At 47.5% G+C, this 13,218-nt stretch overlaps 1 protein-coding gene across 6 annotated transcripts in view; it reads right to left on the bottom strand.

The window, feature by feature from the left end:
- The window catches only part of ATAD2B (ATPase family AAA domain containing 2B), a 221,718-nt gene extending 214,104 nt beyond the window's left edge, over positions 1-7,614 (bottom strand). For all 6 annotated transcript variants that reach the window (XR_016229549.1, XR_016229550.1, XM_002710061.6 and 3 more), the window contains exon 1: positions 7,096-7,614. Coding sequence is in view for 4 of the 6 variants with exons in the window: in XM_002710061.6 (XP_002710107.1) it covers positions 7,096-7,311 (216 nt within the window). In the remaining 2 variants the exon portion in view is untranslated. The remainder of the gene's footprint in view (positions 1-7,095) is intronic.
- Between the last annotated feature and the right edge of the window lie 5,604 nt (positions 7,615-13,218).

The following is a 13,218-nucleotide window of genomic DNA, read 5'->3' as shown; positions in this document are numbered from 1 at the left end:
AATCCTCCGCCTGTGGCGCTGGCATCCCATATGGGCGCCAGGTTCTAGTCCCGGTTGCTCCTCTTCCAGTCCAGCTCCCTGCTGTGGCCCGGGAGTGCAGTGGAGGATGACCCAAGTGCTTGGGCCCTGCACCTGCATGGAAGACCAGAAGGAAGCACCTGGCTCCGCTGAGCCGGCCTTAGCGACCATTTGGGGGGTGAACCAACAGAAGGAAGACCTTTCTGTCTGTTTTCTCTCTCACTGTCTAACTCTGCCTGTCAAATTAAAAAAAAAAAAAAAAAAAAAAGATGAGAATAGGGCCGGCACTGTGGCACAGCAGGTTAAAGCCCTGGCCTGAAGCATCAGCATACTATATGGGCGCTGGTTCTAGTCCCAGCTGCTCCTCTTCCGATCCAGCTGTATGCTATGGCCCTCGGGCCCCTGCACTAGAGTGAGACCCAGAAGAAGCTTCTGATTCCTGGCCTCGGATCAGTGCAGCTCCAGTCAATGCCGCCATCTGGGGACTGAACCAGCAGATAGAAGACCTCTCTCTCTGTCTACCTCTCTCTGTAATTCTGTCTTTCAAATAAATAAAATAAATCTTTAAAAAAAAAAAAAAAACGACAAGAATAAATTTTTTAAAAAAGTTTAAAAGACACCATAGATAAGTCTACAAGACATTAAGTGGACTAAGACAAACACAGACAGTAAAGTGATCTCAAGTGTGAAATCAAACTACTGAACTCACAAAAGTATACTGGAGAATAGGAGTTACCAGAGGCTGGACAAAGGAGTGGTTAATCAATAGATACAAACTTACAGTTAGACAGAAGGGATATATTCTGGTATTCTATAGCACAGCAGGGTATCTAGAGACAGAGACAGAGGCCTTCCATCCTCTGGTTTACTCCCCAGATGGCCACAACGGCCAGGGCTGGGCCAGGCCAAAGCTAGGAGCCAGGAAAGTTTTCCAGATCTCCCACATGTCTTCCACTGCTCTCCCAGGCATATGAGCAGGGAGCTAATTTGGAAGTAGAGCAGCTGGGACTTGAACCAGCACCCATACAGGATGCCAGCATCAAAGGTGGAAGCTTTATCCACTATGCCACAATGCCAACCACTGAAAGACCATTTTCCAGGGAAAATCACTTAAGGAATTAACAAGTATTCACTTCGACAGGCATTATAAGCTTCATTCATAACCTAAACATCAGAAACTGTGTATATGTGGACTGAAGAAACAGGGAAGTAATTAAAATTTCAAGTTATACTTGGAGCCGGTGTTGTGGCACAGTAAGCTAAAGCACCTCCTCTAACACTGGCGCCCCACAGCAGAGTGCTGTTCAAGTCCCAGCTATTCCACCTCCAAAGCAGCTCCCTGCCAGTGCACCTAGGAAGGGCCCCTGCCACCCATGTGGGAGACCTGGATGGAGCCCAGATCTGGCTTTGGCATGGAAAGCCCCAGCCATTGCAGTCATTTGGGGAGCAAACCAGCAGATAAAAATCTCTCTTTCTCATTCTTTCAAATAAATAAAATAAATCCAAGAAAAATAAGGGGGGAAAAAAAGCTGTGCTTTTAGGGGCCGGCATTGTGGCACAGCAGATTAAACTGCTGCTTGCAATACCAGCATCCCACATTGGAGTGCAGGTTCAAGTCCTGGCTGCTTTACTTCCAATCCAGCTCTTGCTAATGAACCTGGGAAAGCAGCAAATGATGGTCCAAGTGCTTGGGGCCCCAGCCACCCACATAGGAAACCCAGAAGGCGCCCCTGGCTCTTGGCTTTGGCCTGGCCAAGCCCTGGCTATTGTGGCCATTTGGGGAATGAACTAGTGGATGCCTCCGTACTCATCTGAGTTATGCACATTGCCACACTTCTCTCTCAGACTTTTCTGCAAGTTTAACCCTCTGTTTTGTCATGTTGGCAAATGGAAAGGAAAAGCACAGGATGATAAAACATCATATTAAAGAAAGATGCAAGAATTTTTAAAAGTACTGTAACACTTTACCTATAAACTTAGTCAAAATATTGTGATTCTGAGAGATGAACTCAGAGTAAGAGACCATCTCAAACCCCTCCCAAATAAAAACTAGTGACAAAGCCAGAAGTATCAGCAAACAGTCTGACAAAAATAGGTAGAAAAGGAGTTGAAATACGTTCAAAGACTGCTGTTCAGTCCAGTTCTGTGAATACAGTATTTGTAAGCTGGGAATGACACCGACATGAAGCAAATAAAAACTAATAACTGGGGAGCAGGCATTTAGCCTTTAGGTTATGGCACCCACATCCCACATGAGAGCAACCTGGTTCAGCTCCCAGCTCCAGCTCCTGACTCCAGCTTCCTGCCAGGGCAGACTCTGGGAAACACTGGTGATGGCTCAACAACTGGGTTCCTACCATCAATGCGGAACATCTGCATTGCATAACCAGTTCCCAACTTTGGAACTGACTCACCCACTGTGGGCATTTGGGGAGTGAACCAGAGGATAAGAGGTGTGCATATATGCCTCTGTAAAATTGAAAAAAAAAAAAAAAGTTTAAAAAATTTATTATACTTGAAAGTCAGAGTTACACAGAGAGAGGAGAGGCAGAGAGAGAGAGAGAAAGAGAGGTCTTCCATCCAATGGTTCACCCCCAACTGGCCACAACGGCTGGAGCTGCACCGATCCAAAGCCAGGAGCTTCCTCTGGGTCTCCCACGTGGGTGCAGGAGCCCAAGGACTTAGGCCATCTTCTACTGCTTTCCCAGGCCACAGCAGAGAGCTGGACAGGAAGTGGAGCAGCAGGGATACGAACTGGCACCCATATGAGAATTCTGGCACTGCAGGCCAGGGCATTAACCCGCTGTGCCACAGCACCAGCCCCAAAATAAAAGTTTTTAAAAAGCTAATTACTGACACCCAGATTAAGTGACCCTAAAATAGGTCAAGTTATAAGCATGCATACAGTACAAGAGTAATTACATCTAACTGCATAGAATTACAAGCCAAACTGATATTTAAAAAGGGCACATGAGGCAGGAATTGTGGCACAACAGTGTAAGCCATCTCTTGGGATGTCTCTATCCCATATCAGAGTGGCTGCTTCAAGCTCCTGTTCCTACACTTCCAATCTAGCTTTCTGCTGGTAGGCAGCAAATAAGGGCTCAAGCACTTGAGTCACTGCCACCCACATGGGAGACCTAGATTGAATTCCACGGTCAGCGTGGCCTAGCCCTGGCTGTTACAGGCATTTGGGGAGTGAACCAGCAGACAGAAGATCTCTCTATCTCTCCCTCTGTCTCTGTCACTCTGCCTTTCAAACAAATAAATCTTTTTTCAAAAAAAGTGGAAACAAAGGTAAATTACTGATTGGGAGAAAATATTAGTAAACCATATATCTGATAAGGAGTTGATTTCCAAAATAAACAGAGCACTCCTACAACTCAATAGAATTTAAAAAAAAAAAAAAGCAACCTGATCAAAAATGGGCAAAGCTTCTTCAGAATAGAAATTTCTCCAAAGATATGCAAAAGATCAACAGGTATATAAAAGGTGTTCAACAACACTAATTATCAGGGAAATGTAAATCATAAACCACAATGCACTATCACCTCCCACCTGTCAGGGTAGCTGGCGCGAACCCTGGCACACATGAGTGAGAGCGCAAAACAGTGGAACCACTAAGGAAAACAGCAGGAAGCTTCCTCAAAAAACTAAAAATAGAACTATCTTCTGTTCCACTTCCGGGCATTTATGCAAAGGATTCAAAATGAGGATTTCAAAGAGACATCTGCACTCCCATGATCATGTAGCATTGTTTGCAATAGCCAAGATATGGGACAATCTAAATGTCCGTGGATAGATGAAAAGCTGAAGAAAATGTAGTACATCTCCCTGCATACACATAGATATATACATACATGCATATACTTGTATATTATTCAGTCTTTAGAAAGAAGAAAATCCTGTCATTTGCACCAAATTGGATAGACCTAGAGGAGATTATGCTAAATGAAATAAGCTACACACACAAAGATATAATATGATCTTATTATAGATTCCTACTACACACACTGCCTACAGCCAAGAATACTGTTTTGTATACTTAAAATATTCTAATAAGGTGGATCTTATATTAAGTGTTCTTATAATAATATGGGCAGGGAAATATTTGGAATAATGGGGATGTCGATGACCTTGATAGTTGTGATGCTTCACAGGTGTATACTTGTCCCCAAATTCATCAAGTTGTCAACATTAAATACAGCCTTTTGACATGTAAAAAAAAATTTAAAAAGTCTTAACACAGGGATGGGGCATAAGCACAAGAAATAGAATTGGGGGGGGGGGGCAGTGTTGTGACACAATGGTAAAGCCATCGCCTGCAACACCAGCAACCCAAATGGGCACCAGTTCAACTCTCAGTTGCTCCACTTTCATCCTGCTCCCTACTAATGGCCTGGGAAGGCAGTGGAGGATGGCCCAAGTGCTCAGGCCCCTGCACCCACATGGGAAACCAGCCCAGCTCCAGTCTTTATGGCCATCTGGGGACTGAACCAGCAGATGGAAGATCTCTCTGTCTCTCTCTGTAGCTCTGCCTTTCAAATAAATAAATAAATCTTCATTTAAAAAAAAAAAAAGGGAATAGGATGGACCCAGGGTTTATCCCTCATCTTACACATACACTACTCAGGAAAAAGGCAAAACTACAGGAATAGCAATGTGTGCAATAACTTTTTAGAGCAAATGAAATGTCTCTAGACAGGGAATTAAATAGCAAAAACAGCAGAGAAGGAGGAAACCTCCGCATCATGTGTGAAGTGAAGATCGCAGCACAAAAACCAAAACAGGGGAAACTCCTCAATTACGTATATTTCTTCCCACAAAACTATGGGTCTTCCCTTAGTAAAAGCATGGGCAGCCCTGTTTTCTGTCAAATAAGATGCACACACACACCAGCAAATGTCTGCATTATTACAGGCGCTGAGGGGTGTCCTTAAGTACACCAGAAAGGGCGGAGCAGAAATACTCAAGTCCTATCATATAAAACCAAATGCAAATCAATCCACTTCAGAAATACACAGCAAGCCTGCTTCATAAACATGTAGTTCATAAACCTAAAAGACTCAGAATTTTATCTTCTTTTAACGGTCCACTCACAACGCTAAGATTAGTAAGCCCCCAAAACTCTCAGAGAAACCAATTAAATCATTCCATTGTCTATTAGAGTCATATTTTTAAAGCTAAAAAACAAATATTTCAAAATAAACCCTTAGTAGCCTTGAATTTATGGACTTTTAAAACATGTGTTAAAAGGTCCTTAAAACAAAGTTTCATTAATACCCTTCTAGAAGGAGCTCTAATACTGTTCATTTTTCTAGTAATTTAAAAGCAACCAAATGTTCATTTCTGCATTAGATTATTGATTCCTTGCCTTTTAACATCTCCATAACAGCTGCTTGACAAATGACCCCACCTTATTCCTCAGGGGGGAAGGACAGCATGACAGCCATGAATGCAAAAACGGAACCACAAACTGATCAGTGACAGATGAGCTAATTGCTTCAGATGAGTTAGACACCGCTCTAATAGACCAGGCATTCATAGCATGATACAATTATATGCTTACACTCTAAATATTTTATTTGTACTTAAGTGTAGAGGTCAGGCCTTTCTTCAACTCATTTTAAAACATATTATAGCATCTGTAAGTCAAGAAGCTTGTACATGTTTGGAATAATTTCTACAGAAAGCCAGTCTTCAGAATACTTACTTCAACAGTTTGTACAACTTTCAGATTAAGCTTTCATATCCAACCTAGGAGAACTGTAAGCCCCCAAAACAGTCTGCGGGACAGCTTTTGAAATATTTACCAAATTCTTTGCAAATTAAAGCCAAAACTACTTTCAAAGATACAATAAATATATTTCACAGTAGAGTAAAATGCTTCTGTTGTATTCACCCAGATTCATTCTGTCGAAACAGTATGAGACACAAAGAAAAAGCACAAGCCAACCACAATCTTGTAGGCTCCTGTGGAACATAAAATATTGCTTTTCCCCCCATAAGGGTAACAAATGCTGTGAATTTAAAGGAGCACTTTAAAAGAATAGCATTAGCCAGCCTAATTACCCTCGGTAAGTTAACTAGACTGAAGCAACGCACTTCTCAGAATTCAAAATCAATCTCATAATAATACAATGTTGCCTTGAAAGTGAAAAACGTCTGATAGCTTAGTTTCATACTATAGGTAATAACATTCCAAGACCTTTCAATCATTTTTAATGTAAAAAAAAAAAAAAAAAACTAAATGCCCACCCCCATCTTCCAGTGCCACTTTTGCAACTAAACAAGGACGAAGGCATTAATTCTCCTTCCCTTAACTGCTTCCACAACAAAAATGCCGATACCCAGAGCCCACATAATCTGGGGATGACGGTGCCGACTCCCCCAAAGCATTCCACATGTTTTCTCCGACCTGAGAGCCGGGGCCGCCACCAGACCCTTGGCTGCAGAGCGGGCTGGTTCTCCGGCTACGGGATCGTGTTGGATCTCGCCCGCCTGGAGAGGCGACAGCGCTGATTTCGTTTGTAAAGTTGGTGTCGGAGCAGCTACAAACTTTTTTCAGCATCCCTGCCTGACTGCCAACTGGAGCTCTGCTCACTTCCTCACCAACTTGAACCACCCCCAAACTGAGAGTAAGCCGGAGGGAGGCAGCGGCGGGAGCTGACACACTTTCGAGAAGGGTTTGACACCGCAGAAAACTTTCACTTCTCGTCTCCGACGCTCGCACCCAGGGGCTCCGGCCCCTTGCTCTCGCTTCCCCTAGAATTCCCCCTCCGAGGCAGGACAAGGACACGGGCAGCTGACCGTCCCAAAGCCCCGAAAAGGACCCCCCGAAGCCCTCTCCCCTGGACTCCAGTGTTGTTCTTTACACAAAAGAACCGGGCCGGCGAAGCAAAAGGGCTGGAGCCGCGGCCCTTGCACCGGGTGCCACCCGCGCCGCATCCGCAGACCCTGTCCCCAGCAGCCCGAGGGGCTCCACTGGAGGCTTCGTGCCCCCGGCCCGGCCAGACAAAGCCCCGGCGGCCGGGCCGGCACTTGCCAGCCTCCGGACGCGGGCCGCCGCGCTCTTACCCGGGCCTCATCCAGCGCGACGCCGGTGCCACCGCTTCCCCCGGCCTTGGCGGCGGGGCAGCTGGCAGCGCGGGTCTTGGAGGAGCGGGTCCGAGAAGAGATGAAATGGCTGCTGCCTCCGGTCGCCCCAGGCTCTGCTCCGGCCCCAGGCCCAGGCCCGGGCCCGGGAGACTTGGACCCGAGAAGACGCAGAGAGCTCTTCCGGGTGTTCACCATGGTCCAGCCCGGGGGACCGGGCCCGCCGCTCCCGGGAGAGCCGAGGAAGGCTGGCCCGCCGGCCGGGCGGTCAGGGCCAGCGGAGCCGAGCCGGGCCGGGAGAGACGAGCCGACCCGGACTCTGTCGAGCGCAGACGAGGACAGTCGAGAGCAAGGCAGAGGAGGAGAAGTCGGCGAGAGAAGACAGGCGGCGACAGGCTGGAGCGATGCCGCAGGCCGACAGCAGAACCCCTCCGCCGGCTTCACCCTCCTCAGCGGGAGCCGAGCGGAGCCGCCATTTCTGCCCCTTTCTCTCTCGTTCTCGCTCTCGAGCTCCGTGCGTCAGGGCTCCAGCGCCGCAGGGCCGACGAGACCGCTTCCGGCCGTGGCCGCGGCGGGGCGCTGCAAGGACGGCCAGCCGTCTCCTTCGCAGCTTCTCCCTCCTCGCCCCCGGCCTCCGACAGGCCCCGCCCCCAGGACGGCGTCAGTGCTCGGAGGCCTGGGTGGCGACGCTCTGGGCCGCGGGAACTCGATGGCTTCCCCGGTCTCGCCCGCCGTCTCGGCGGGGGGATGGGAGAAACCAGACGGAAGAGCTGGGCCGCGCGCGAGCCTGTCCGGCTCCGGGCACCCCGAATACCCCGTCCGCCTCCCTAGGTCGCCTGGATGGAACCGGGAGTGGCCGACAGGGGCACGCGCGGAAGAGAACCGGTGGTGAGGGTGCGGTGAGCCGAGCTGGACTTGCAGAGCTACCCCAGGCGGGGGCCCTTGAACTTGAGATGCACCGGGCCGTAAATGTGACAGTGACTACTGGGGTAACGTTGGGCTGTGTGGTGTCTGGCACACGATAAGCTCGGGAAGGAAGAAAAAGGAGGGGCGGGGCGCGCTGGCACCTTGTGCGTTTAAACAAAGCGGCGTAGGGTCCTTTGCTATGACCTTAGCCTGGTCTGAGGCAGTCCCCACCACACACACCGCACCCCTGCCCGAGGAGGCGGTAACAATACAAAGAGGGGCGCCCAGAGATAAACATTTGCCCTTTAACTTCCAAAAGAAAATCGAGCCTCACAAGCTATACGAAAACTTGTGTGAAGGAAAGATTGTGTGCATTTTTTTAAAGGAGATAGAAAGCCTGTTTATTGGGCAGAAGCTCTACCTGTTTATTGCACTATGAAAAATTGAAGACTCAAGGAGAGTCCTATCAAAGTCACGTGACATCAGAAATAATAGAGGAGTCTACCCAGCTAAGCTCCAGTCATCATACAATGAGAATGGGGGTGTTTTTTCTTTAGGAAGCCAGGTAGATTCCAGAAAAGCAGACAGACCATCTTAAGCTGATTTGAATACACACCATCTCCTGAACACGTTCCCCACCACTTACAGCAGCCTCTTAATGGGTGTGGTTCTCATAATGGAACCAGACCTGGGTTTTCCTGGGTCAGTCAGCTATGACATCATCGAAAGGAATAAAGTTTCATTTCCTGCAGAAAGAGGCTGATATTTAAGTAGCCCGGGAAGTGTCTGCAGGGCTGTGTGATAGGCAGAGTAGCATACAAAGGCTTTCTGTACTTTCCTCCTTTGTTGTATTTCTGTGGTGGTTTTTATAGTCCTAAGTTGGAAAGGCCAGTTTATCATTTTGGTTACTCTAACTCATACCATTTACTGCCAACAAATGTGAGATGTTGGGTACTCTGCCAGGCCAGGCAATATGGAGATTTATTAAGAACAGCATAGTTCCAGCCCTCCAAAAACTCACAGACCAGCAAGAATGAAGGAGACAGACAAGACACCAGGAAGCCACAATGCAGTGTGATAAAGAATGAAATGGACATCTAATTCAAGCAGGGATGTTAGGGACAGCCTCTGAGATGTAATTCCCTAGAGATGCATCTTGAACCACAAAGTGAGGGGGAGAAAACATCATGAACAAAAGAAAGGAAAGCTTGAAAAAGATAAGGGGCCAGCATTTTGGCACAGAAGGTTAAGCTACCACTTGGGATGCTGGCATCCCGTATCCCAGGGCTGGTTCAAGTCCCAGCTGCTCCAGTACACCATCCTGCTGGTGTACCTGGGAAGGCAGGAGAAGATAGCCCAAATATTTGGGTCCCTGGACCCATGTGGGAGACCATTTGGAGTCCCTGATACTTGGCATTGGTGTGCCCAGACCTAGTAGTTGCAGCCACTTGGGGAGTGAACCAGCAGATAGAAGATTCTCTGTCTTTGTCACACTGTCAGCCTTCTTCTCAAATAAATAAATGTCTTTTTTTTTTAATTGCCAATATTTCATAGTGTACACTAGAGAAAATAACAAAAAGTAAAGTATACATTTTTTAAGATTTATTTGTTTATTTGAAAGAGTTACAGAGAGAGAAGGAGAGGCAGAGAAAGAGAGAGGTCTTCCATCCGCTGGTTCACTCCCTAGTTGGCCACGATGGCTGGAGCTGTGCCAATCCGAAGCCAGGAGCTTCTTCCAGGTCTCCCAACTAGGTGCAGGGACCCAAGGACTTGGGCCATCTTCTCCTGCTTTCCCAGGCCGTAGTAAATAGCTGGATCAGAAGTGGAGCAGCTGGGACTTGAACCGATGTCCATATTGGGATTCCCACACTGCAGGCGGCCTCAAGATTTACTTATTTATTTGAAAGGCAAAGTTACAAAGGGAAGAGACAAGGAGTTCTTCCATCTGCTGGTTCACTTCCCAAATGGCCACATTGGCCAGGACTGGGTCAGGCCACAGCCAGGAACTTGGAACTCCATCCAGGTCTCTAGGTCCCCAGGTTTCCCAGGTGGGGGGTGAGCCATCTTACACTACTTTCCCAGGCTCATTAGCAGGGAACTGGAACAGAAGGGGAGCAACTAGGACTCGAACCAACACTCATATATGTTGCTGGTATCATAGGCTGTGTTAAACCCGCTGTGCCACAACACCAGACTAGTAACATATTTTTAAGCTTTATTGATAATTACATATAAGAGCTAACAAGATGAGCCAACGCCGTGGCTCACTTGGCTAATCCTCCGCCTGCGGCGCCAGCACCCTGGGTTCTAGTCCCAGTTGGGGTGCCAGATTCTGTCCCAGTTGCTCCTCTTCCAGTCCAGCTTTCTGCTGTGGCCCGGGAGTGCAGTGGAGGATGGCCCAAGTGTTTGGGGCCTGCACCGGCATGGGAGACCAGGAGGAAGCACCTGGCTCCTGGCTTCGGATCGGCATAGTTCCGGCTGTAGTGGCCATTTGTGGAGTGAACCAACGGAAGGAAGACTTTTCTCTCTGTCTCTCTCACTGTCTAACTCTGCCTGTTAAAAAAATAAATAAATAAAAAACTAACAAGATACTAAGGAATACTCAGACCAAAAACTGAGTGACAGCAGGAATCCATATATGCAAAACTCTACCAAAGACAGCTTTCATTTTTCAATTAATTTGCTTACCCAGTGAACTTGCTAATATTTTCTGTATTAAGACATACAGAAGACAGTAGGCAATGCTCAAAACTGGCTGAACATATGACATCAAATGGAATCATGCTACAACATCCTGATATGAAAAGAGTAAGATGAAGGGGAATTTGGGCCAGCGTTGTGGCCCAGCAGGTTAAAGCCCTAACCTACAGTGCCAGCGTCCCATATGGGCGCCAGTTAACACCTGGCTGCTCCACTTCAGATCCAGTTCCCTGTTAATGTGCCTGGGAAAGTGGCAGAGGATGGCCAAGTCCTTGGGCCTCTGTACCCACATGGGAGACCCAGAAGAAGCTCCTGGCTCCTTCTTTCAGTTGGCTCAGCTCTAGCCTTAGTGGCCACCTGGGGAGTGAACCCAGAAGAAGACTCTCTCTTTCTGTCTCTACCTCTCTCTGTAGCTGTCTTTCAAATACATAAAATAAATCCTAAAAAAAAAAAAAAATTAACCTTCCCAGCATTTATCCCCACGAGACTGCAAGGAAAACTGCTTTTTCTAAGACACACACACACACACACACACACACACAAAGTGGAAAGGGAAGCTGTCCCTTAAAAATTCAAAACAACAAACTAGTCCTCAGATTTACAACCTAAATTAACCACGTATGATAGGTATGAAGAACCTCAGGACAGGAATTTAGGTTAAATAGGTTTGTGTCAAAAGTGATACTAAGCATAAAGCACAAGCAAAGATAAGTCATGTCTGAGAGAACGCACTTTTGACACAAGGCACAAAAAAAATAAATCTCAGGAATGAAACACAGAAAACAAAGGGAAAAAATCATTTTGCAAACAGCAAAAAAAGTGAAAATAAACAACAGACTGAAACCCACAGATTTATATTAAGATATGTTATATAAAGGAAAGATTAGAAAATACTAATGGACCAGTGTTGTGGCACAGCAGGTTGAGCTGCCATGTAACCTGCATCTCATATCAGAGTGCTGGTTGGAATCCTAGCTACTCCACTTCCAGTCCAGCTTTCTGCTAATCTGCTGGAAAGGCAGTGGACGAGGGTCCAAGGATCTGAGCCCCTACCACCCATGTGGAAGACCAGAATGGAGTTCCTGGCTTCTAGCTTTTTCTTGGCCCACTCTAGCTGTTGTGGCCATTTAGGGAGTGAACCAGAAGATGGAAGATCTCTGCCTCCCTTTCTGCCACTTTACCTTTCAGATAAATCTTTTAAAAAAGAAAATATTAGCGAAAATGGACAAAGAAAAATGTTAAGAGTAAGTGAAACTTAAGTATAAATATGTTTTTTAAAAAAAGACAAAAGTGGGCCGGCGCCGCGGCTCACTAGGCTAATCCTCCACCTTGCGGGCCGGCACACCGGGTTCTAGACCCGGTCAGGGCACCGGATTCTGTCCCAGTTGCCTCTCTTCCAGGCCAGCTCTCTGCTGTGGCCAGGGAGTGCAGTGGAGGATGGCCCAAGTGCTTGGGCCCTGCACCCCATGGGAGACCAGAATAAGTACCTGGCTCCTGCCATCGGATCAGCACAGTACGCCGGCCGCAGCGCGCTGGCCGCGGCGGCCATTGGAGGGTGAACCAATGGCAAAGGAAGACCTTTCTCTCTGTCTCTCTCTCTCTCTCACTGTCCACTCTGCCTGTCAAAAAAAAAAAAAAAAAAAAAAGTAGAGCTTATAAAATGAAGAGAAGTAAGCATTTGCCCAGCTATCAGAACACCATTTGAGGGGCCGGTGCTGTGGTGTAGTGAGTAAAGCCACTGCGTGCAGTGCTGGCATCCCATATGGGCACTGGTTTGAGTCCCAGCTGCTCCACTTCTGATCCAGCTTTCTGCTATGGGCTGGGAGAGCAGTAGAAGATGGCCCAAGTCTTTGGGCCCCTTCATCTGTGTGGGAGACCTGGAAGAAGCTCCTGGCTGCGAATCAGCCCAGCTCTGGCCCTTGCAGCCATTTGGGGAGTGAACCAGCGGATGGAAGGCCGGTCTCTCTCTCTCTGCCTCTCTATAACTCTGCCTTTCTGCCTTTCAAGTAATAAATAAATAAATCTTTAAAAAAAAAAAAAAACACCACTTGAGACATCCACCATCAGCTATCTCAAGGCCTGAGCTCAAGTCCCAGCTCCACTTTTTTTTTTTTTTAAGATTTGTTTATTTGAGAGGCAGAGTTACAGAGAGGGAGGGAGGGAGGGAGAGAAAGATTATCCATCTGCTGATTCACTCCCCAGATGGCCACAATGGCTGGGGCTGGGGCTGCACCAGACCAAAGACAGGAGTCAGAAGCTTCATCTGGTTCTCCCACAAGTGTACAGAGGCCCAAACACTTAGGCTATCTTCCGCTGCGTTAGTAGGGAGACTTAGCAGGGAGCTGGATTGAAAGTGGAGCAGTAGGGACTCAAATGGGCGCTCCTATGAGATACTGTTGCAGGCAGCTACTTAACCCACTGGGCCACACCGCAGGCTCCCAAGTGCCACTTCTGATTCCAGCTTTTTGCTAATGTGTACTTCGGAAGGCAGTAGGTGAT

Source organism: Oryctolagus cuniculus, chromosome 2 (genome assembly GCF_051225735.1).
Source record: "Oryctolagus cuniculus isolate XC-2025 breed Fujian yellow rabbit chromosome 2, ASM5122573v1, whole genome shotgun sequence".
Taxonomy (NCBI): Eukaryota; Metazoa; Chordata; class Mammalia; order Lagomorpha; family Leporidae; genus Oryctolagus; species Oryctolagus cuniculus.
This window is presented reverse-complemented; position numbering and strand designations above follow the sequence as displayed.